We start from the raw sequence: 22,039 nt of genomic DNA, 5'->3' as shown, positions 1-22,039 counted from the left end.
CTTCCGGGTGCGCTTCAAGGTGCTGGTTATCACCTTTAAAGCGCTCCATGGCATCGGGCCTAGCTATCTTTGAGACCGCCTGCTGCCACCGACGACCTCCCATCGTCCCGTGCGCTCCCACAGAGAGGGCGTCCTCAGGGTGCCATCAGCCAAACAATGTAGGCTGGTGACCCCCAGGGGGAGGGCCTTCTCTGTGGGGGCACCTACCCTCTGGAATCAGCTGCCCCCAGAGATAAGGAGAATCCAAGACCTCAGTGCCTTCCACCGTGCCCTTAAAATCCACTTTTTCCAGCAAGCCGGGCTGTTTTAAGAAGAAATTTTAAATGTTTTAATTGGTTTGTATTTTTAATTTTGGGCCAAATTTATATATATTTTAATTGTTTTTTAATATTTGTATTTTATGTTTTTTAATTCTGGCTGTACACCGCCCTGAGTCCTCAGGGAGAAGGGCGGTATATAAATTTATAAAAAAAAAAAAAAACCTTTATTGTTTGTTTTTTATACATGTGGGCAGAGCTATCTTGTTTTGCCCCATAACAGTGGGTGGGTTGGGCTGAGAGAGAGGGATAAAATTCTAGAATAAAGTAATAAATAATAGATAAAATCTATATTAGAATCAGAATTTGGCATCCAATCTGTCAGTTACCCAGGGCTTCACTGTACTATAATATCAATCCTTAAACTGTGAGGCCCATCGTCATTAAATACTGAAATGCAAAAGAGTCGTAATGCAAAAGGGTTAATTGTGTAAAATAGCTATGGTGGATTAATCGCGTGTTTCCGACAAGTCCCCAGGTCATAAATCACTTTTTCTAGTGATGTTGTAACTTCAAGTGGTCGCTAAATGAAGTGTTGTATTTCGAGGACTACCTGTAATGCAGTTAGGATGATCCTTGTCAAAAGGTGCTTCTGAATCCTTTGCCATTATCACCTGTCCTGCTGCCTATTTGGTCTTCCCATGTGGCTTCTCCCTTCCCTGGAGATGCTCATCTTTTTTCAAGCCACCTTCCTTGCCGTATTAGCTCACCTTTCTCAGCCACAACAAAAAAGCAGCGCCCGCAGCCTTTGGAGCCCGGCAGTTTCGTTGGTGTGGGAAGAAATATCCATCTGATCCAGTTCCAAGCTTGGAGAAAGGCACTAGAGACAAAATGGAGGCTGGAAGCTGATTGGAAAGAGGGTCCATTTATTGATGAAGCAGAAAAACATTTGTGATTCTACTGCAGCTGACTACATGGAGTTGAGAGGGGGGGCTTTATACCTTCTTTGGGCTTTGCACTTGAACTTCCTGTTCCTGTGCAAGAACATGTATTCTATTGGCTGCTGTCAGACACCATGGGGCCACATAGGGGTTATGTAGGGGTCATAGCTGGCTCGATAGGCAAAGTACAAGCCCTGGGTGTTTGTCTGAGCTATGTTTGGTTGAAGTTTCTGAGGATGATGCAATGAAGGGGCTTGTGTTCTGAAAGGGTGTTGGGTAATTCCTATTGTGACTTAATGGCTTTTTCTTGTGTTGGATCTTGGGTGAGGATATTTGCTTATGAATAGAGCTATCTATCTCTTTATCTCTTAAGTACTGACATCTGCTGAGGGCTATTAAGGAAGGTGGGGGCTGCTTTCTCTCTCTAAAAAAACATGTTTCTCCATTTCTCATCCAGGGAAATATAACATTCTGCCTTTTTAATATTTCTCAAAATATTTCATTCTTCTAGGAGATGGATGGGTGCTAATGTTCTACGCTGGTCATAGCTGCAATTACAGCTGGCCAGAGGTTAGAATTTCCCCGTGAAACATTCAATCTCCTTGCAGCACAGGGAAAAGCTGTTGTTAGTTGCAACCAGTCCTTCGGCTGTCTTCTCAAATAACCGCTCTGTGAAATTTCAGCTCGGTTGATTTAACCCTTGGGAGAGCCGAAGAGGCAAAGAGGACCTTTGTGTGAAGGGTATATGTGAACTGTTTACAGCAGGGGTCTCCAACCTTGGCAGCTTTAAGACTTCTGGACTTCAACTCCCAGAATTCCTGGCTGAGGAACTCTGGGAGTTGAAGTCCACAAGTCTTAAAGTTGCCAAGGTTGGAGACCCCTGGTTTACAGGGCTTCACCCATGAGACCCTCGCTTCTCAAGCTGCAGCAGGATGAAGGATGTTGAAAGATGTCCGTGACTGTAGAATAAAGCCAAGTGGTGAGGTCCTCAGTCACAGACACTCTCTGGAAGTCTTGGATCTGCCCATCCTTTTCAATATGAGATAGTAGGAAAGTCTGGAAGATGAGCCATGCCAACTGGACACAGTTGAGAGAGGACCTGGCACAGGGGACTGGAGGCTACAACATTTAAAGAACAGTTGCTGGAATGGGATATATCTTGTTTAATGAAAAGAAGGACTAGGGGTGACATGATAGCAGTCTTCCAATATCTCAGGGATTGCCACAAAGAAGAAGGAGTCAAGCTATTCTCCAAAGCACTTGAAGGCAGGACAAGAAGCAACGGATGGAAACTAATCAAGGAGAAAAGCAATGTAGAACTAAGGAAAAAATTTCTGACAGTTAGAATAATAAACCAATAGAACAACTTTCCTCCAGAAGTTGTGAATGCTCCAACACTGGAAGTTTTTAAGAAGAGATTGGATAACCAACCATTTGTCTGAAGTGGTATAGGGATTCCTGCCTGAGCAGGGGGTTGGACTAGAAGACCTCCAAGGTCCCTTCCAACTCACCTAGTATGTAAGATGGTGTTTTACAAATCCAGAAAGTTGGTCATCACACTTAGCCAATAAAGAATTCTCTTCTCTTCTCTTCTCTTCTCTTCTCTTCTCTTCTCTTCTCTTCTCTTCTCTTCTCTTCTCTCCTCTCCTCTCCTCTCCTCTCCTCTCCTCTCCTCTCCTCTCCTCTCCTCTCTTGCATTCCATTGCATTCCAACACAATCTCCTAATTTCTGGCTGGTGTCTTAACCAAACTCGAGCCTACCTCCTAGGCCTGTCCCAAAGGAAAACAGAACCTCTTTTCCCTTTTAAAAACCACAACTGGTCCCTGCTTGATTGTGAAGGCACCAGACCTGTAATTGTTCGTTGCATTCTGAATTAAGAGTTGTGCGAAACAGCTCTCTTGGTACTCTCCTGGGTGATTTGCAGTAGATCCTAAAGGTTTCTGATGATTGAATAAGTTACCCATTGCACAGTGCTTTTTTGGTTTAGTAAACTAAAAGTAAAATAAACTACTTTGGACCAGTTACTTTCTCTTAATATTAGGAAGAAAATCCTAGCAAGATCACTTCTGAAAACCTTGCCAACTTTTTTTGCCAATAAAAATGTGTGGGCTTATCCATGTTACCTGCTAAGCGTCAAGACTGACTTTGGGGGTGGGTGGAGGGGTTTGATGGAGAAATGCAAATGTTCTTGATGGGCCATATTGGTGCAAAACATCTGCGGACTTGACTGTGTATAAGAGCGCCATTGTGCCCGCTTAGTTTTATGAAAATGAGAAGTTGGGTCTGTCAAAAGAGGCATTAACATATCTTGAATGAGGTATTTAAAAGTACTTTAAAAGTATGCCTGACAAGGGGACAGAGAGTCAACAATGGATGGATGGCCATTAGAAAGAAAGAATGGAGGACTTTTGAATTGCAAAAGCAGAGGAGTTAAGGAATTAATAGGTTGAGAGGAATTTTAAAGAATAAACTGATGAAGTGAAAACATAGCAAGGGCTGCCACAGGGTTGGGAGGCTGGGGGACAAAGATTGTTGAACATCCGGTTGATTGTCACTTCCCAGGTCAAAAGCATCATTGCTTTCTTGGTCCCAGTCCAGACAGAGAAGTTAGTAGCTGATCTCTGATGTCGCCCATTGGCCCATAAATGGACAGGCGTTTGAAACCCATACAAAAATTGAGATCTCCCTTCAGTGCTTGGGATGGCTTGCCTGCTTGCTAAGCCACCATTCTTTGTGTATTACAGTACAAATTATGTTAAAGATGGGAATGTAGCTTCTCATAGTTTGAGGTCAACTATAGTAATTATAGTTTATGTAATAAAATTATATTTTGTGTATACGATCAGTAATTATACTAATTATAACGTCTATCCTACAGTGATTCTATGGCACCATATTAAGGTGATTTTATCATAGGCTTAACTTAATATTTTATCTCTACAGTAGTGGGCAAAATTGTGGAAACCTTTTGGGAAAAGTGTATTTTTGAGGTCTTATGGCTAATAACACCGCTTTTTCTTTTTTGGAATTTCAAGATAATCATATTCCACTGCTGGAATGGCCTGGGAATAACCCAGACCTTAACCCAATTGAAAATCTATGGAGCCAACTAAAGAAACTTGGTAGTCAGAAGCGACCCAGCAATAAAACCCAGCTAATAGAAGGAATCACTCAATCTTGGTTTCACATTATAACAGCTGCAGAATGAAAAGACTTGGTTCACTCCATGGGAAAATGTTGTAAGGCTGTAATTCATGCTAAAAGTTACCCAACTAAGTATTAACTGACATGGTGATAATTTTTGTATATCTCATTTTTTCTACGTGTTTCACTTTTCTTCTTTATATTGTAACTGCTATTCTAATAGCAAATCCTTCATAAAAGTTATTGCATTACATTCTTGATTAAATTATCTTTCCATTGATATATAATTTTATGGTACTACTCCCCCCCCCCAAAAGTGGTGTTATTAGTTAGTTTTAGACAATACACTTTCTCCAAAAACGTTTCCACAATTTTGGCCACTACTGTATTGTATTGTCTGATACTTTCTCTACAGTATGATATATAAAGTATGTGGACAATGCAATATAGATCTTTCTTGCCACTATTGCTAAGTGACGCACTGCAGTTGCTAAGTTAGTAACACGGTTGTTAAGTGAATCCGGCTTCCCTATTGACTTTGCTTCTCAGGTCACAGAACGGGATCACTTGATCTTGGGCCACTGCAACCGTCATAACACGAGTCAATTACCAAACTCCGAATTTTGATCACGTGACCATAGGAATGCTACAACAGTCATAAACGTGAAAAACAGTCATAACCCACTTTTTTCAGTGCTGCTGTAACTTTGAACCGTCACTAAACGAATTGTTGCAAGTCGAGGGCTGCCTGTATATATTTGCTGATGTTTTATTTAACTTTATATTTGTATTTATATGCATCACCTGCTTTATTAGGGTTGTATATCAGTGATTGCAAGACCTCTGTAGATGCCATATACTAAATCAATAAAACCTGAAACTGCCTTTTTGGCTGAATGGAGAGACAGAGCAGTACATTCTAAGCAAATTTGGAAGTCATTGTGAGACTAATTAATTCATTGCCATTCTGTTCATTGCTCTAAGTAGACCCCTTCACTGTTTAATGTGTATAAAAAGGGGTGAGCGGAAAAAATACCCCCCCTTCAGCAAGATTAACAGATTAACAGAGTTTGAAGGGACCTTGGAGGTCATCTAGTCCAACCCCCCCCACCCCACCCAAGCAGGAGATCTTACACTATTTCGGACAGATGGCAATCCAGTCTCTTCTTGAAAGCCTCCAGTGAGGAAGCTCCCACAACTTCTGAAGGCAAATCAAGTTCTATTGGTTCACTGTTCTCACTGTCAGAAAATTTCTCCTTATTTCTAGATTGAATCTGTCCTTGATCAATTTCCATTCATTATTACTTGTCTGGCCTTCAGGTGCTTTGGAAAATAGCTTGACCCCCTCCTATCTGTGGCAGCCCCTCAAGTATTGGAAGACAGCTATCATGTCTCCCCTGGTCCTTCTCTTCACTAGACTGGACATATTCAATTCCTGCCACTGTTCTTCATACGTTTTAGTCTCCAGTCCCCGATTCATCCTGATTGCTCTTGTCCGCACTCTTTCTAGAGTCTCAGGATCTCTTTTTACAGTGGGGTGACCAAAACTGGATGCAGTATTCTAGGTGTGGTCTTTTCAAGGCTTTGATTACTGGCCTGTCTGGCTGCCAGGTGGAAGCCACAACCGCTGAAATATTTAACCAGGCTGCTAGATGGACTTGACTTCAGCCCACTCAAGATACCGATGGTTGTTTTGGCTAGGGATTCACCAGAAAGAAATGAAGCCCAACCTGCTAAACTGAAGTCTGGCACTTACATTCCAATTTCTTTTATCTCAGAGATGGAAGGGGTTAAAATGACAGAGCTCGGCTTCCTAGATGGAGCCAGAAAATTTTCTTTTCTTTTTTTTTCTCCCTCCAAATCTGCAACTGAATTCTTCTTCCTGTCTTTCCTCCTGGATGGCTGGTTTGAAAGGAAGCACCACCTTTCTACTGTTTGCTGTTTAAACCCCCCCCCCTTTTTTTTTTGGCATTTTATATTGCAGATTTGCAAGACTGCAACGCAGCTGTGGAAGTGAGTGAAGGAAAAAGACGGTGGAGAATTTGAAGGGAAAAGGGGCGATCAGGTGGGAACGCGAAGCTCATAAAAGCAAAATAAGAGGCGCTGGGGAGGGGGGATGTTACAAAGATTCTGTAAAGCTGATAAGACCCTCCTACCCAGATCCGTTCCCCCTTTCGTTTGGGATAGGACGATGCAAAAAAAAAAAATATGCTGCAGGATCAAAGTGAGAGAGAGCAGAAAGAAGCAGGAAAAGCAGGAAATTTTACTTTTAAAAAAAATGGCAATGCAGATTTTTTTTTTAAATAACCCACATTCAAAATCCTGCTGCAACTAATAACCAGTTGTACAATGCATTCAGCATTTCAAAGCACAGGGAGCCTTTTTTGAAAGGGGGAAGGCACATTTCTTTGCATAGCTTTTCCCCAAACCAGGTTTCTCCAATTGGACTTCAGGTCCCATAATCCCTAGAGAGCAGCAGAGGGAAATACGCCTTTAAGGCTAAGGACTGCAAGGGTAGAAGACTGTCTTTCTTTTATCTGACTGAGATATCTGGTCCAGCTAACTCTTCTCTACCCCAGTGTTCTTTAACTTGGCAATCTTAAAATGCATGGACTTCAACTCCCAGAATTCCCCCAGCCAGTGGAATTCTGGGAGTTGAAGTCCACACATGTTAAGATTGCCAAGATTGAGAAATGCTGCTCTCGATACCTTTTCAACCTGCTACTTTGCAAGCAGTCTAGGTTAGAGTTCCCATCATCCCCAACCTGCATGGCTATTGCTGAGAGTTGTAGTCCCAACTCTTTGGGATGAGAATGGTAGTCCACCAGTTTTTGATTGTTTTGGGACAAAGGCCTGAACATTCACCAAGGGTCTCCTGTTGCAGAGTGAAGAGAAGTCCAGTTTCAGCCTATCCGAAGTTTCTGAGAAGAACTGAGTTAATGTATCTTTAAGAAGACCACACATGAGGTTCGATATTAATTGTGGAGCTACAGTACATAGGAGCCCCATTCTGCAGAATTAAACAAGTATGCCTTTTAGTTTTGTGTGATTCTTTGTTTTATTTTCTTTGCCTTCCATTTAGGCCTCTAGCAAAAACAGGCTCCTTCTCCAGCACCTCCTGGGTTAGCTAGAAAGAAGGAAGCCCTGGGCTCATCCTACTCATCCCAAATTTGGGCTCTGCCTTCAACTAGTACTTAACTTTCCTAATGAATTTTGAGAAAATGTTACCTTAGACCAGGGGTCACCAATCTTTCGGACCTCAGGGACCACTAAATTCATAATTTTAAATCCGGCGGACCACTAATATGATCTGCCTAATGACCGGGTGGTTGGGTGTGGCTAGGTGGTTATGTGACTGGGTGGGTGTGGCCAACTTGATGTCACTCACGTCGAGGGGGGCCTCGAAAGCCTCTACTCGCCCCACCCCTCCCAGCCACTCCTCGCCTCCCCACCCGGGCTCCTTAGGGCCCCAACAGGAAGCAGTTGCTGGAGCTGAGCAGCCACCACGAGAAAGAGTTGGCAAAAAAGCTGACTCAGTTCAAATTGGATCTGACTGAGAAGGAGGCTCAGCAGAAGCACCTCACAAAGGACTACGAGCATAGGCTTTCCAAGCAGAGGGAAGACCTGCAGGAGTGCAAGGTACAGGCGCCTGGAGGTTCAGCCGGCTGAGATGGTCAGCCAGTTCCAGGCCATGATGCAGTCTCACTGGAACAAGACTCTCCAGCTCTTTGCCATCAGTGGCACTTCCCTCCAGCCTTCGCCCAAAGGCCCACACCAGGAGGCTGAAGCAGACCCCAAGTCAAAATTTCTGCCCCCCTCCAACCCACACAAAAAGACCCCAAAGGGAGAGACTCTCTGCAGTAACACAAGCGTTCATTGGCCCAGGGATCGTAGTTTGAGGACCCCTGACTTAGTGCAATATAAAAAATGCAAATAATTTTTCTGCAGACCACCAAAATTTTCTCGCGGACCACCAGTGATCCATGGACCACCAGATGGTGACCGCTGCCTTAGACAAGAAAAAATAAAGTTCTTCACCTACTCTAATGGGCTGGTGGAGCATGGTTGTGAAATTGTGCTGCATTGTGGTTATTAACCCTGGTTGTGTATATATTTTTCCTCCCAGAGGGCCAACCAAAACTTTTAAAAAATGGAGGAAGAAGACCGGGCAGGATCCAGAGAACCTGAGAAGAGATTGGAAGAGGTAGGAAGAAGCCGCGATGCCACCTGTGTAGAGAGCAGAGTGAAGTTTGTGGCCAAGGAAACACCATCACTTCCGAAACAGAAGCTAGCAGATGGGCTCCAGCAGGGCTGGGAAGGCCAGTGGCCAAATTTGTTGACCTGCCCGCCATTTCCTTATCCAAGATGGAAGAATCGAATATCCAAATTAAGGCCTGGCAGTCAAGAAAGCCCATCCTCCTTGGAAAGAGTGGAGGAAGGGTATCGGTGGCCTAGAAAAGAATATGCTACTCAAACTAGGACAGGCTTCTGTGAGAAGGCCCACAAGGCCTATGCAAACCTGAACTTTCCTGTGAACGTGAAGGAGGAGATTCTGCAGGACATCCTTGATTCGGAGAGGCAGCGCCAACAGTTCAGACGGTTCTGCTACCAGCAGGCTGAAGGCCCTCGAGAGGCCGCTAGCCAACTTTGGGAACTCTGCCACCAGTGGTTGAAACCAGAGGAACTTACAAAGGAGCAGATCCTGGAGCTGCTGGTTCTGGAGCAGTTTGTGAGCATCCTGCCCATGGAGATCCAGAGCTGGGTCCAGGAAAGCAGCCCCGAGACCTGTTCGGAGGCGGTGGCCCTGGCTGAGGACTTCTTAGCAAGACAACCAGAGGAATGCCAGCCGAGCTCTCCAGAGAGAGACCAAGGATGCGCAAACTGCTGGCCTCCTTGGAATAATGTTTGTGTGGGGACTGGATTGTGCTCTCCAATATGATTTGTTGGGTGGGAAGGGAATGGGGAGATCACTTGGGTTCAAATTCTGGCTTATCTAATGGATTGGGAAAGATTTTTGGAGATCTGTTGCCAGACAGAGCAAGATGTATTGAATTAGTGGGCTGACATAACATAAAGAGCTTTAGAATAGCTTTCCCCCACCCTGGGCCTTTGTAGGACACCCCTGGCATTGTTGCCAATTATGTTTGTTGCAACAGAAGAGCAAACTTGTTAAACCCATGGGAAATGCCCATGCTTGTGCTTTAATCTGAAGTAATTTTGAATACATCAGCCACATATAGGTTTTGTTCTATTCCCACCCTTTTTCTATAATGAGGCCCTTGTGCGCTTCTGAAAATGGATGTTTGGCCCAAAGAAGATTGGTGGCTGCTCTGGTTTAGATGCTCTGGTTATCTCTATGATTAATGGGAGCTGCAGTCCCCAGCAGCCAGAAGCACCCAGGAAAGGAAAGGGGTTTATGGTCCACACTCACTTCCTGCTAAGAGGAGAGAGGTCTAAGTTAGAGAATGGAAGTATCTGCCCCACTGCTGGGCAATTTGCAATTACAACTACAATTGAGACCAAAATTTCTCTTGCTACGCGAGATAATTGTTAAACGAGTTTTGCCTCATTTTATGTCCTTTCTTGCCACAGTTGCTAAGTGAATGACTGCAGTTGTTAATTTAAATTTAAATGTTCCCATTGTGATGGCTAATGGGTTTGTGTGTGGTTACCCAAAGAAAAACCACTATTAACCCAATTTGGGGTACTTTATCCAGGTTTAGGAAACACTGGCTTAAATGGAAAAATGTCACATTTTCTCACAGGAGGCTCTGGCCTCCATCTTGACCAGATTCCTGTTTGAATCTTCATTCGATATTTTGCTTTCAGATGCCAGAATCTTTGGGAAACATGCCTGCTAAAAGCCCCATTTCAGAGCAGCGGCTGTCTGATGATCCAGGAAAGGGGCAACTAGCCAACAATGGCAAGCCAAAGAGTAATAAGGAAACCTTCTTCTTGGGTAGGTCATAGCTTCTGAAGACACCAACGTATGAAATAATAGAAAATACTTGTAGCTCGGGTTTTAGATTTTGGCAGCGGCTTGCTGCCTGAGCTTGTTTTTCATTTTGTTCCCAAACGTTTCATTACCAGACTAGGTAACCTCATCAGTGGGATTTTCTTGTCCTAGTCCTCTTTAGCTTAGATATTTTATTTATTTATTTATTTATTTAGCCAAGCATGTATTTTATGACAGATACAAGTATAAACATAATTATAAATACATGAAAAGGATACAAATAAAACATTAGGACTGGGACGGTAGGCACGCTGGTGCGCTTATGCACGCCCTTGTGTGCCAGTGTGGTCAGTTGGTTATGTGATTGGTGGTTTGTTTGGAGCTATATTTAAATGAGGAATATATACCAACATATCTCTAATCCTAACAGTAACCATAGTGTTCCAACTGCCTTTTGTTATGACTTTTTTTGTTAGACTCCTTAACAGAATAAGAGAGTTGGAAGGAACCTGGGAGGTCTTCTAGTCCAGTCCCCTGCTCAAGCAGGAAATCCTATGCAATTTCAGACAAGCGGCTGTCCATACTCTTTTTGAAAGCCTCCAGTGATGAAGCATCCACAACTTCTGAAGGCAAGCTGTTCCATTAGTTAATTGTTCTCACTGTTAGGAAACTTCTCCTTAATTCCAGGTTGCTTCTCTTCTTAATTAGTTACCATCCATTGTTTCTTGTCCTGCCCTTTCCAAAGCACCAGAGGACAGGACAAGAAACACTGGATGGAAACTAATCATAGAGAGAAGCAACCTGGAATTAAGGAGAAACTTCCTGACAGTGAGGACAATTAACCAATGGAACAGCTTGCCTTCAGTAGTTGTGGGTGCTTCATTTCAGACAAATGCTTATCCAATCTCCTCTTAAAACTTCCAGTGTTGGAGCATTCACAACTTCTGGAGACAAGTTGCTCCACCGATTCATTGTTCTGTCAGAAAATTTCTCCTTAGTTCTAGGTTAATTCTCTCCTTGATTAGTTTCCATCCATTGCTTCTTGTCCTGCCCTCAGGCGCTTTGGAGAATAGCTTGACTCCCTCTTCTTTGTGGCAGCCCCTGAGATATTGGAACAGTGCTATCATGTCACCCCTTGTCCTTCTTTTCATTAAACCAGACATACCCAATTCCAGCAACCGTTCTTTATATCTTTACTTGACTAGGATTGGTCCTGTACAGATCATAGAGAAGGTGTTGTCCTTCTCCATGATGAAAATGAGAAAAAGATGTTTCCCAAGATAATAGGAAAACAGTGAACGATGTGGCTGGATCTTGACATGCTGTCTGAAACAGAAGAATGATGAAAGAATGGTCACAGCCTGTCAGCAGTTCAAAGTAAGCCAGGTCAGGAAACAAACTATGGAACTTTGCTGAGACAGGCTAGACTTTTCCCTTCCTCTTATCCTCTAGTGCAGGGGTCTCCAACCTTGGCAACTTTACGACTTGTGGACTTCAACTCCCAGAATTCTGGGAGTTGGAGTCCACAAGTCGTAAAGTTGCCAACGTTAGAGACCCCTGCTCTAGTGCAGTGTTTCCCAATTCTGGCAACTTGAAGATGTGTGGACTTCAGTTCCCAGAATTCCCCAGCCAGTTATGCTCCCATCATTTGTGTTATTTCAAAGTCATTTCTATGACTCCCTACACAACCATTGGAAATGGGCCTTACATGTAGTCCTCCCAAAGATACAAATATTCACATGTTTGTTTGCGTGTACTTTTGAGTCAGTCTTGATACCAGCCTGGACTGGCTCTTATAGTTTTCTTAGCAATATTTCCAAAGTGGTGTACAATCACCTTCTTTCTAGGTCTCAAAGAGAATGACTGGCACAAGGTCACCCAGCTGTCTTTGTGCCTAAAGTGAGACTAGAACTATTGGTCTCCCAGTTTCTAACTGGTGCCTTTAATGGTCTAAAATTTTTACTCTGACATGTATTGTAAATCTGAGAATCTTTTTGTTAGAAGATTTTAGATCATAGATATAGAAGATAGGTATAGAAGATAAAGTTGACATTCCAAAATTTAGATTTCCCTTCTGCCAAAAATTGTTCCTTTTTTTTTTTTTTACTATGGATAAAATCAAAGAAGTGTTTTTTGACAATGTGTAACGGGAAAGCACCAGAACTGGGTGAAATTCTTCTTTTGCTTTAATGAAACATGTGTTCCTAAACTTGATGAATTACACAGAGTTTTGAAACTGGCATCTTATCTTCTTCACTTAATGAAGCGTAGATTATAGTTGTACCCTAACTTGGGGAATGATGGATACGCCACACTATTGGATTGTGACTCACGTCCCTGTTGATGCTTGCAGGTAACAACGACACAGAGACAAAAGAAGATGGATTCCTTGAGCAGGAAACATCTTTGGCCAAAGAGACACTTCTCCCATTCCATGATGAGAAGGAGACCAAGCCTGAAAATCAGCCAGAACAGAGCTTTCAAAAAGACCATCCTAAGAAAACCAAGCTTTGCCAAGGTGGTGATGGACACGTTGTCAAAGAAGACCGAGTCCAAAATAAAAGCAAAAGAAAATGCACGGAGTGTGGACATCTCTGTGAGGTCAATGACCTTCCTAACAATCAGAAAATGGACCTGGAAGAATGTTATATCTGCCCCCAGTGTGGGAAAACCTTCAAGAATGGAGTCTCCAGCCAGGGAACTGCGGCCAGGGCTAAACCCTATCCGTGCTCAGAGTGCAGCAAGAGCTTTGGCACCAAAGCGGCCCTCCTGAAGCACAAAGCAACCCACACGGGGGAGAAACCCTACGTGTGCTCCGAATGCGGGAAGTGCTTCACGACCAGCTCCAACCTGATCTACCACAACATCGTCCACACGGGGGAGAAGCCCCACAAGTGCACCAACTGCGGCAAAGGCTTCCACTGGAAGTCGTCCTTGATAACCCACGAGAGGACTCACACGGGGGAGAAGCCGTACGCCTGTCCCGAGTGCGGGAAGAGTTTTGGGAACAGCTCCCAGCTTCTGAGGCACAAGAGGGTGCACACGGGCGAGAAGCCGTATCACTGCTCCGAGTGTGGCCGGAGCTTCAACCAGATCGCCTCGCTCATCGCGCACAAGAGAATCCACACGGGGGAGAAGCCGTACGAGTGCTCCGAGTGCGGGAAGGGTTTCGGCACGCGGACCAACCTGATGATGCACCGGAGGGTCCACACAGGAGAGAGGCCATATAAGTGCTCCTACTGTGGGCAGAGCTTCAGCCAGAGGACTCACCTCATCATCCACGAGAGGACCCACACAGGAGAAAAGCCCTACAGCTGCTCCGAGTGCGGGAAAAGCTTCAATGCCAAAGCGCCCCTGATCACCCACAAAAGGATCCACACCGGGGAGAACCTTTACCAGTGTTTCCAGTGCGGGAAAAGCTTCAGCACCAGCTCCAATCTTCTGAACCACAATATCATCCACACGGGGGAAAAACCCCACAAATGCTTGGACTGTGGCAAGTGCTTCAATCGGAAATCCTCCCTGATTACTCACCAGAGGACCCACACCGGGGAGAAGCCCTACGCCTGCTTTGAGTGCGGGAAGCGTTTCATTTCGAGCTCAGATCTCACCAAGCACAAGAAAGTTCACCGGGGGAAGCGGGCAGCCTGTCCTGCCACTTTAGGCTATAGCCCAACACTTGAAGAATCAGGGGATCCGGGACAACACCCTTGCTGAAATCCGATACTTGATTGACCTCGATCTTATACAGGTAGTCCTTTACAAACAATTGTGAATGGAGCCCAAAATTTCCGTTGCTAAACAAGAGAAGTGAATTTTGCCCCATTTTATGACCTTTCTTGCCACAGTTGTTAAGTGAATCACTAGTTGTTCAGTTAGTAACACGGTTGCTAAGTGAATGTGGCTTTCCCATTGACTTTGCATGTCAGAAGATCGCAAAAGGTGATCACATGACCCCAGGGGCACTGCAACCATCATAGCAATAGCATCTTAAGACTTATATCCTGCTTCACAGTGCTTTACAGCCCTCTTTCAGAGGTTTTACAGAGTCAGCCTATTGCCCCCAACAATTTGGCTCCTCATTTTACCAACCTCGGAAGGATGGAAGGCTGAGTCAGCCTTGAGCAAAGTGAGACTAGAACTGCCGAATTGCTGGCAGTCGGCAGTCAACAGAATTAGCCTACAATTAGCCTTTCTAACCACTGCACCACCATGGTGTCAGTTGCCAGTTGTCTGAATTTTGATCATGGGGATGCTGCAACCGCAAGGATTAAAAACAGTCATAGATCACTTTTAGGTGCCATTGTAGCTACATAAGGTCACCAAATGAACTGTTGTAAGTGGAGGACTACCTGTATAAAGCAGGTCCTGGAGACAATGAAGTGTCATGGTTAGTAGGTCTCCTAACCAGGGATTACCTCTTTGCAGTATTTTATTTGGTAACTCATTTCGCACTTGGGAGAAAATGTGGGTTGGGTCTACTGAAACTCTTATCTGCTATGATATTCTTCCTCCTAGCTTGCTGACTTTCTCCTGATATTTTTGGGAGGGGAGAATAAATGGGGGGAGGGGTTAAAACTCTTCTTTCCCATCCATTTCTTTAGAAATGGTCTTCTTGGTATCCACAAGTAAACTGGAGATGCCCAGATGCGGGAGATTAGCTGCCTTTCAGAAGTGTCTATGGAGATTCTTAGTCATCCAGCAGGTCATGGTTGTCCCAAAGGTGCTTTTTCAAAAGGCAACTGGACTTCCTTGTTTTTCCTTGAAGACTGTTTCGCTTCTCATCTAAGAAGCTTCTTCATGGAAAACCTGATGAAGAAGCTTCTTGGATGGGAAGGGAAAAGTCTTCAAGGAAAAGCAAAGTCCATTCGATTGCCTTTTCCAAAAGCATCTAGGGGTGCCCTTCAGAAGAAGCTGAGAAAGTTGTTCATGCGATTCTTACTTGCCAATTAGGTTTCTCCCACCCACCCCCAAGGCAATTTTTCCTAAAGGAAAACAACCATGGATTTTTTAAAAATCTCCTGCCTTGTTTTTTTCTCTCCATCTTCTGCTCTTTTACTGGTTAAAAAAAAATAAAATCTGAGAAAAAACAGTGGCGGGATGATGGTGCTGACAGCCTGGAAAGGGAACCACAATCAGAAAGAAATTTAAAAAGCCTTGGGGGCATGGGAAGGCAGGTTTGAAACTGTTTTCTACCATCTGTTCCTTGCTCTGCAAATCTTCTCTCTTTTCCTGCAGGCTTCCCCCCCACCCCCCACCCCAATGCAGTAAAAATGAGTGCTACAAAGAACCGCAAGCCATAAAAGAGGGTTTAAAGCCACCTTCCCTAATCCAGAGTTCTTGTCAGATTTGGGCCCCAAACTTGGTCTCTTATGAAAGAAACACTCTCGGCTCCATTTGTAGTGAAAAAGGTACTTTTACTTGTAGGAAGTTAGCACCCACCCCTCTCCTAGAAGAATGAAATATTTTAGGAAGTATTAAAAAGGCAGAATATATTTCCCTGGATGAGAAATGGAGAAACATGTTTTAAAGACAAAGCAGCTCCCACCTTCCTGCCTCCCCTCCCCCACTTTTGTCAATGGGCCATCATCTGCAATACAATAGAACCCATCTAGCAACAGAAATTCCCCACGTGGCACCTGGGGAAATTACATCAGCCAGCAGAGCTAGCTAAGCCCCCCACCCCTTGGGAGTCCGACAGCCAATTAGGATACTCTTCCTGTGCCCCAGGAAGTTCAAAGCCAGAGAGGGTATAAAACCCAGGGACTCTCAGCATCTCTGCCCTTTTCTGCTCAGGAACTCAAACCACGTGATCCTGTCCACCATTAAACTGTCTTTCCAAGCAGTCTCCATGTTTCCAGTATCTTTTTCCCTACTTGGAACTGAACCCAGAAGGATAGTTCTTCCAACATACTAAAAGCCAGCTGATTACAAAGCCAGAACTAAGAGTTTGACTGCCACAGAGCCTCGGTGGTGCAGTGGACTAAAGTGCTGTTAAGTGCTAGCACTTAACTGCCAGCTGCCTGCAATTAGTGCAAGTTCGAATCTCACCAGGCTCAAGGTTGACTCAGCCTTCCATCCTTTCGAGGTAGGTAAATTGAGACCAGGATTGTGGGGGCAATAAGCCAACTTTGTATAAAACAACACCGCTTGGCGGGGGGGGGGCGGGCGAAAGCCCTAATAAGCAGGTATATACAAAAAAGTATGCAGGCTATTGCTATAATGCATTGTAAGCCGCCCTGAGTCTACGGAGAAGGGTGGCATATAAATTGGACTAATAAATAAATAATAAAATCCCCAAGTTAATTTTCCCTTCCCTGGCCCATCCCCCCCTTACCAATTTACATTCAGAGAAGTTGTTTTGGTAACAGTGCCTGTTGTGTTTGGTTAGATGGATAGGTGCTGCATTCCATTCCCAAGGACTGCACGACTATTTCCCATGTCTTCCTTTCAGGTTCCTCTTTACCTCCCCGCCAAATTCCCTCCACCCATAAGATATGGCAGACTGACATCTAGCGAAGCATAGAGTTGATTGAAAGATGGCAGCTCTGATAGTTCTGCAGATATAGTGGACACCAATTCTCATAATAACTTAGCCAGCATAGCCACTGGTTTAAACACCTGGCTCGTCTTAAAAGATGGACCGTTTACAGGACCATGTCCTGTAAATATTTTTTTTTTCCATGAGGGGGCAAATCTATATTTCAAGGGGATTCATTATCAATGAATTTCAAGGCTGGATTTTAAACCTTTCTTCCTATCTCTGCTTCACTGGGATCAGAAAACTCACCTAGGCTTCAAAATGAGATTCTGGAGAATGAATCCTGCATAGAAAAATTTGAACAGTGGATTTCAGCTGGGTAAATTGTTTCAGTTTCACAGCTATATTGGGATATTTCAATCAGAATAGAGCTGGATGGGACCTTGGGGGTCTACTCCCACCCCCTGCTCAAGCAGGAGATCCTATATATACCATTTCAGAAAGTGACTGTCTAGTCTCTTCTTAAAAGCCTCCAGTGATGGAAGCACCCACAACTTCTGAAAGCAAAGCCATTCCATGGTTAATTGCCCTCACTTCTTTAGGTTTAGGTTTATTTGATTTGTATACCGCCCTACTCCCGAAGGACTCAGGGCGGTGAACAGCCAACAATAAAATACATAAATACAAAAAATTTAAAAACCAGATAAAATCAAATTAAATCATTTTGGCCCAGACAGATTAAAACACCCCAATAATTTAAAAACAGATTAAAATTTGCATATTTAAAAAGGGAAGAAATTAGGCCAAGCCCGCCTGATGGAATAAAAAGGTCTTCACAGCACAGCGGAAGGAGCGCAGATCCGGGATCCTCCGTATCTCCGGGGGGGGGAGCTCATTCCAGATGGTAGGTGCCCCCACAGAGAAGGCTCTCCCCCTAGGGGCCGCCAGTCGGCACTGTTTGGCTGACGGCACCCGGAGGAGTCCCTCTCTATGAGAGCGTACTGGCCGGTGGGAGGCTATTGGTGGTAGTAGGCGGTCCCGTAAATAACCAGGTCCTAAGCCATGGAGCGCTTTAAAGGTGGTAACCAAAACCTTGAAGCGCACCCGGAAGGCCACCGGGAGCCAGTGCAGCTCGCGCAGGAGAGGTGTTACATGGGAGCGCCATGTCGCTCCCATTACCACCCGCGCAGCCGCACTGCGCCAGTTGGAGCCTCCGGGTGCTCCTCAAGGGGAGCCCCATGTAGAGAGCATTACAATAGTCCAGGCGGGAGGTGACGAGGGCATGAGTGGCAAACCTCTCAAATACTGGAATATTTGATAATGGATAAATGAAAAGGTGTGGACTTCCTTTCCTAGAATTCCCTGGCCAGCAACGGACAGAGTAAAAATGAAAACATTAAATCAATAATCCAAATCAGTTTCAATAGAAGAGAGTATCTGTAGCTCAGGATTCAGTGGTGGAGTCCTTAGTGCTCTTTAAGTTTGGTGGTTTTCATGCAGACATTTCATTACCCAACTAGGTTACTTCATTGGTTTCTACCACAGACAAAACTACACCCCCACCAACACTAGCAGAGCAAAGCTTCTGTTTGTAAACTGAACAAGCTCCACCCTACTTCGCAGGGATGATGTTACCTAGTGGGGTAATGAAACATCTGCAAGCAAACTACCACCTTCAGAAATCACCAAGGGCTCTGTGTTTTTCAACCTTAGCAAGACTGGCTGGGGAATTCTGGGGGTTGAAGTCCATACATCTTAAAACTGCGACAGTTGAGAAACATTGGTCTAAAACCTTTATATGTAGCTTTGGGATGCTTGTTTAATCTTCAATGCCACCATCTGCAGTATAGCAAAAATGTATTTTGTGCTGAAAACAAAAATCCTCCATAATCATACCTGGCATGCCCTTTCATACAGTTTTTTTAATATACATGTATTCCCTTTGGGTCAAGATTTGTGGGCTGAGAATTGCTAACACAGTTCTGTACATGTATTAGTTGTAGATTCTAAATGAAATCTTCGCAAATATTTCATGTTCCATTATTTGTCTCTCTTTGGATACACTTTTGGCCAGTTTTCCTAATGGGTATGCCAGCTTTTTTTCTTCTTTTACATTTGGACCACTTTAAATACTGGCACTCCCTTTTCTTCCTCTTGAAGCCATTTTCTTCCATATTTCCTGACTGTTCTTTTTTATAGTGTATTATGTCTCTTGAAATTTGTGACTTTCTTAATATGGAAAAAGAAAATACAACATGTTTTGTGATGTACTTATTAAATAATGCCCTTTTAATTTTTGTTGTTGCTGGAATTCTTTGACTAAACAAAGACATAAAACCTGAATAATCTATAAATTGGGAGAATTGGAGGCTAAATACAATTCAAAATCCCTGCATGCAGAACATTTAGCATATCAGAGAAAAGTTCTAGGGCTGCTTAGAGTCCTGTTTCCTAAATGCAAGGAGCTGGGTACATTTCACCTGCAAAGATAATATTAAGGATATGCAAGAACTTTTGAGTATCTGAAAAGAAAGGAGTTATTTTCTGCTACCATAGAGGAAAGATTTGAATAATTTAATTGGAATTACAACACAGCTGTCATTGGATAAAGGAAGTATTTTAAGGCAAGAGATCTCAAATAGCTACATTTGAAAAGATGAAGTTACATAATGGATGTGGATGCCCATTTGAAATGAGGCAGTCCCTCTCATAAAATGGCTGCTTAAGGGGACATTTATTTTATTTATTTATTCATTAATTTTATTCAATTTGTATACTGTCCTTCTCCTAGAGCGGTGCACAGCCAGAACTAAAACACATACCAATACAAAATTTAAAATTTTTAAAAGAATTACATGACTTTGGTCCAAAATTTAAAACATTCAAACTAAAACCCATTGACAATTTAAAAAGCTAAAAAAAAAAAAAAGGGGGGGGGTTTCACACCAGCCCTGCTTGATGGAAAAGTTTTTAGGACACAGCGAAAGGCCCGGAGATCCGATATCCTTCGTATCTCCGGGGGCAAATCGTTCCAGAGGGCAGGAGCTGCCACAGAGAAGGCCCTCCCCCTGGGGGTCACCAGCCGACATTGCCTGGCTGACGGCACCCTGAGGAGTCCCTCTCTGTGGGAGCGTACTGGTCGGTGGGAGGCTATCGGCGGCAGAAGGCGGTCCCACAAATACCCAGGTCCTATGCCATGGAGCGCTTTAAAGGTGGTAACCAACATCTTGAAGCGCACCCGGAAGACCACTGGAAGCCAATGCAGCTCATGCAGGAGAGGTGTCACATGGGAGCGCCCCCTCGCTCCCATAATCCCCCGCGCGGCCACATTCTGCACCAGTTGGAGCCTCTGGGTGCTCCTCAAGGGGAGCCCCATGTAGAGAGCATTACAGTAGCCCATAAACACTTGCAAATTATTTTGCAGCATATTTTGCCAGCCCGAACCTGCAAGTGGGGAGTCAGGAAAGCTAAAACCCAGAATGAGTTAAAACTAGTAACAAAGCCAAAAATAATAAAGTTACACTACAGGTAGTTTTACGACTAGTGCTGCTTTTGATATGTTAGGGGTTTCCTTCCTTCCTGTCAAAACAGGGAAGGAATTGGTAAGGGAATACCTATCTACCCTGGATGAATACAAATCACCTTGACCTGATGGTTACATCTCGGGGTCTTGAAAAAGCTAGCAGATATCATTTCAGAGACACTGAATGTAATCTTTCAAAGCTCACGTAGCACAGAGGAAATAGCAGAGGACTAAAACAGAGCTGATACGGTTCCCAACAACACTGGAAATGACATCACCATAAGTGTGTACTACAGCACTAAACCAAACAGAACAAATAGACAAACGTTTTGCCAATGAGTCAGCGAAGATGGATAGATAAGAAAGATGGATAGATAAGATATAAGGCAATAGTAACAGAAGACTTTAACTATCCTGACATCCACTGGGAGACAAACTCTGCACCTAGTGGAAGATCAAACAGGTTCCTGATGACGAATATAGCAAACAACTTTGTCTCCCAAAAAGTAGAGAAGCAGACTGCAGGGTTACCTATACTGGTCCTAATACAGAATACAGAATACTAGAGTTGGAAGAGACTTTGGAGGTCTTCTAGCCCAAACCCCTACTCAAACAGGAGACCCTACACCATTCCAGACAGGGGGCTGGCCAGTCTGTTAAAATCCTCCAGTTATGAAATACCCAAAGTTTCTGAAGGCAAACTCTTCCACTCGTTGATTGTTCTCACTGTTAGGAATTTTCTCCTTAGTTGTAGATTGTTTCTCTCCTTGATTAGTTTCTATCTTCTGATTATTGTTTTGCCTTCTGGTGCTTTGGAAAATAGGTCAACCCCCTCTTCTTTGTGGCAGCCCCTCAAATATTGGAATACTGCTATCATGTCCCCACTAGTCCTTCTTTTCACTAGACTAGACATACACAATTCCTGCAGCTAGTCTTCATGTTTTTGTCTACAGGCCCTTAATCATATCAACATCTTTTTTGTAATGATGTGACGAAAACTGGATGCAGTATTCCAGGTGTGATCCAACCAAGGCTTTATAAAGCGGTACTAATACTTCACGTGATTTTGATTCTATGCCTCTGTTTATACAACCAAAGATTGTGTTTGCTTTTTTGGCTGCTGCCGCACACTGCTGGCTCACATTTAAGTGATTGTCCACTAGGACTCCAAGGTCCCTCTCACAGTTACTGTTTTTGAGCCAGATGTTGCCGAAACTATACTTGTATCCTTGGTTTTTCCTGCCTAGGTGTAAACCTTGCTTTTCTCCACCTTAAAATTTCATTTTGTTGGATGGGGCCCACTGTTCAAGACTGTCAACATCTTTTGGGATGCTGAACTTGTCTTCTGGGGTGTTGTCTATTCCTGCCAGCTTAGTGTCATCTGCATATTTGGTGAGTTCCCCTTCTATTCCCTCATCTCAGTCACTTATGAAAATATTGAAGAGTACTAGACCTAAGTCAGAACCTTGTGGTACCCCACTGCTTCCTTCCTTCTATGTAGATATTTTACTTCACAAAAGGTAGAGAAGCAAATTACAAAATCAGCTATACTGATCTTAGTTCTTACTACCAGAGATGAAACCATAGAAGGGGGTTAAAGTTACCAGATCATTGGGAAAGAATAACGGTGTCATATTGGATTTCAACATAGTGTGAGGCACAAGCAATAGAACAAAGTCAAACTACTTTCTTAGACTTTAAGAGAGCTTATTTCAAAAAATGTTGATAGAGCTTGG

The 22,039-nt window shown here is 43.8% G+C and overlaps 2 protein-coding genes across 5 annotated transcripts in view; both read left to right on the top strand.

The window, feature by feature from the left end:
• Positions 1-6,183: 6,183 nt before the first annotated feature.
• Positions 6,184-19,073, top strand: LOC117663191 (uncharacterized). Of its 4 annotated transcripts, none has more exons than XM_060688043.2 (5): positions 6,185-6,356; positions 7,228-7,369; positions 8,470-9,246; positions 10,173-10,302; positions 12,653-19,073. In XM_060688043.2, exons 3-5 carry the CDS (start codon positions 8,494-8,496, stop codon positions 14,014-14,016), a joined length of 2,247 nt encoding a protein of 748 aa, XP_060544026.2. In that variant the 5' UTR covers positions 6,185-6,356; positions 7,228-7,369; positions 8,470-8,493; the 3' UTR covers positions 14,017-19,073. The 4 variants fall into 4 exon arrangements, with proteins under 4 accessions (XP_060544029.2, XP_060544026.2, XP_060544020.2 ...); XM_060688037.2 differs by having other exon boundaries at positions 6,185-6,408; XM_087883995.1 differs by having other exon boundaries at positions 6,188-6,408; positions 8,470-8,547.
• Positions 14,037-22,039, top strand: part of LOC117663170 (uncharacterized) — a 20,305-nt gene continuing 12,302 nt past the window's right edge. Inside the window, exon 1 of the mRNA XM_034413092.3 lies at positions 14,037-16,387. The gene's annotated coding sequence lies outside the window, so the exon portion shown is untranslated. The remainder of the gene's footprint in view (positions 16,388-22,039) is intronic.

This window comes from Pantherophis guttatus, chromosome 2 (assembly GCF_059756535.1).
Source record: "Pantherophis guttatus breed Tessera chromosome 2, ASM5975653v1, whole genome shotgun sequence".
Classification (NCBI taxonomy): domain Eukaryota; kingdom Metazoa; phylum Chordata; class Lepidosauria; order Squamata; family Colubridae; genus Pantherophis; species Pantherophis guttatus.
This window is presented reverse-complemented; position numbering and strand designations above follow the sequence as displayed.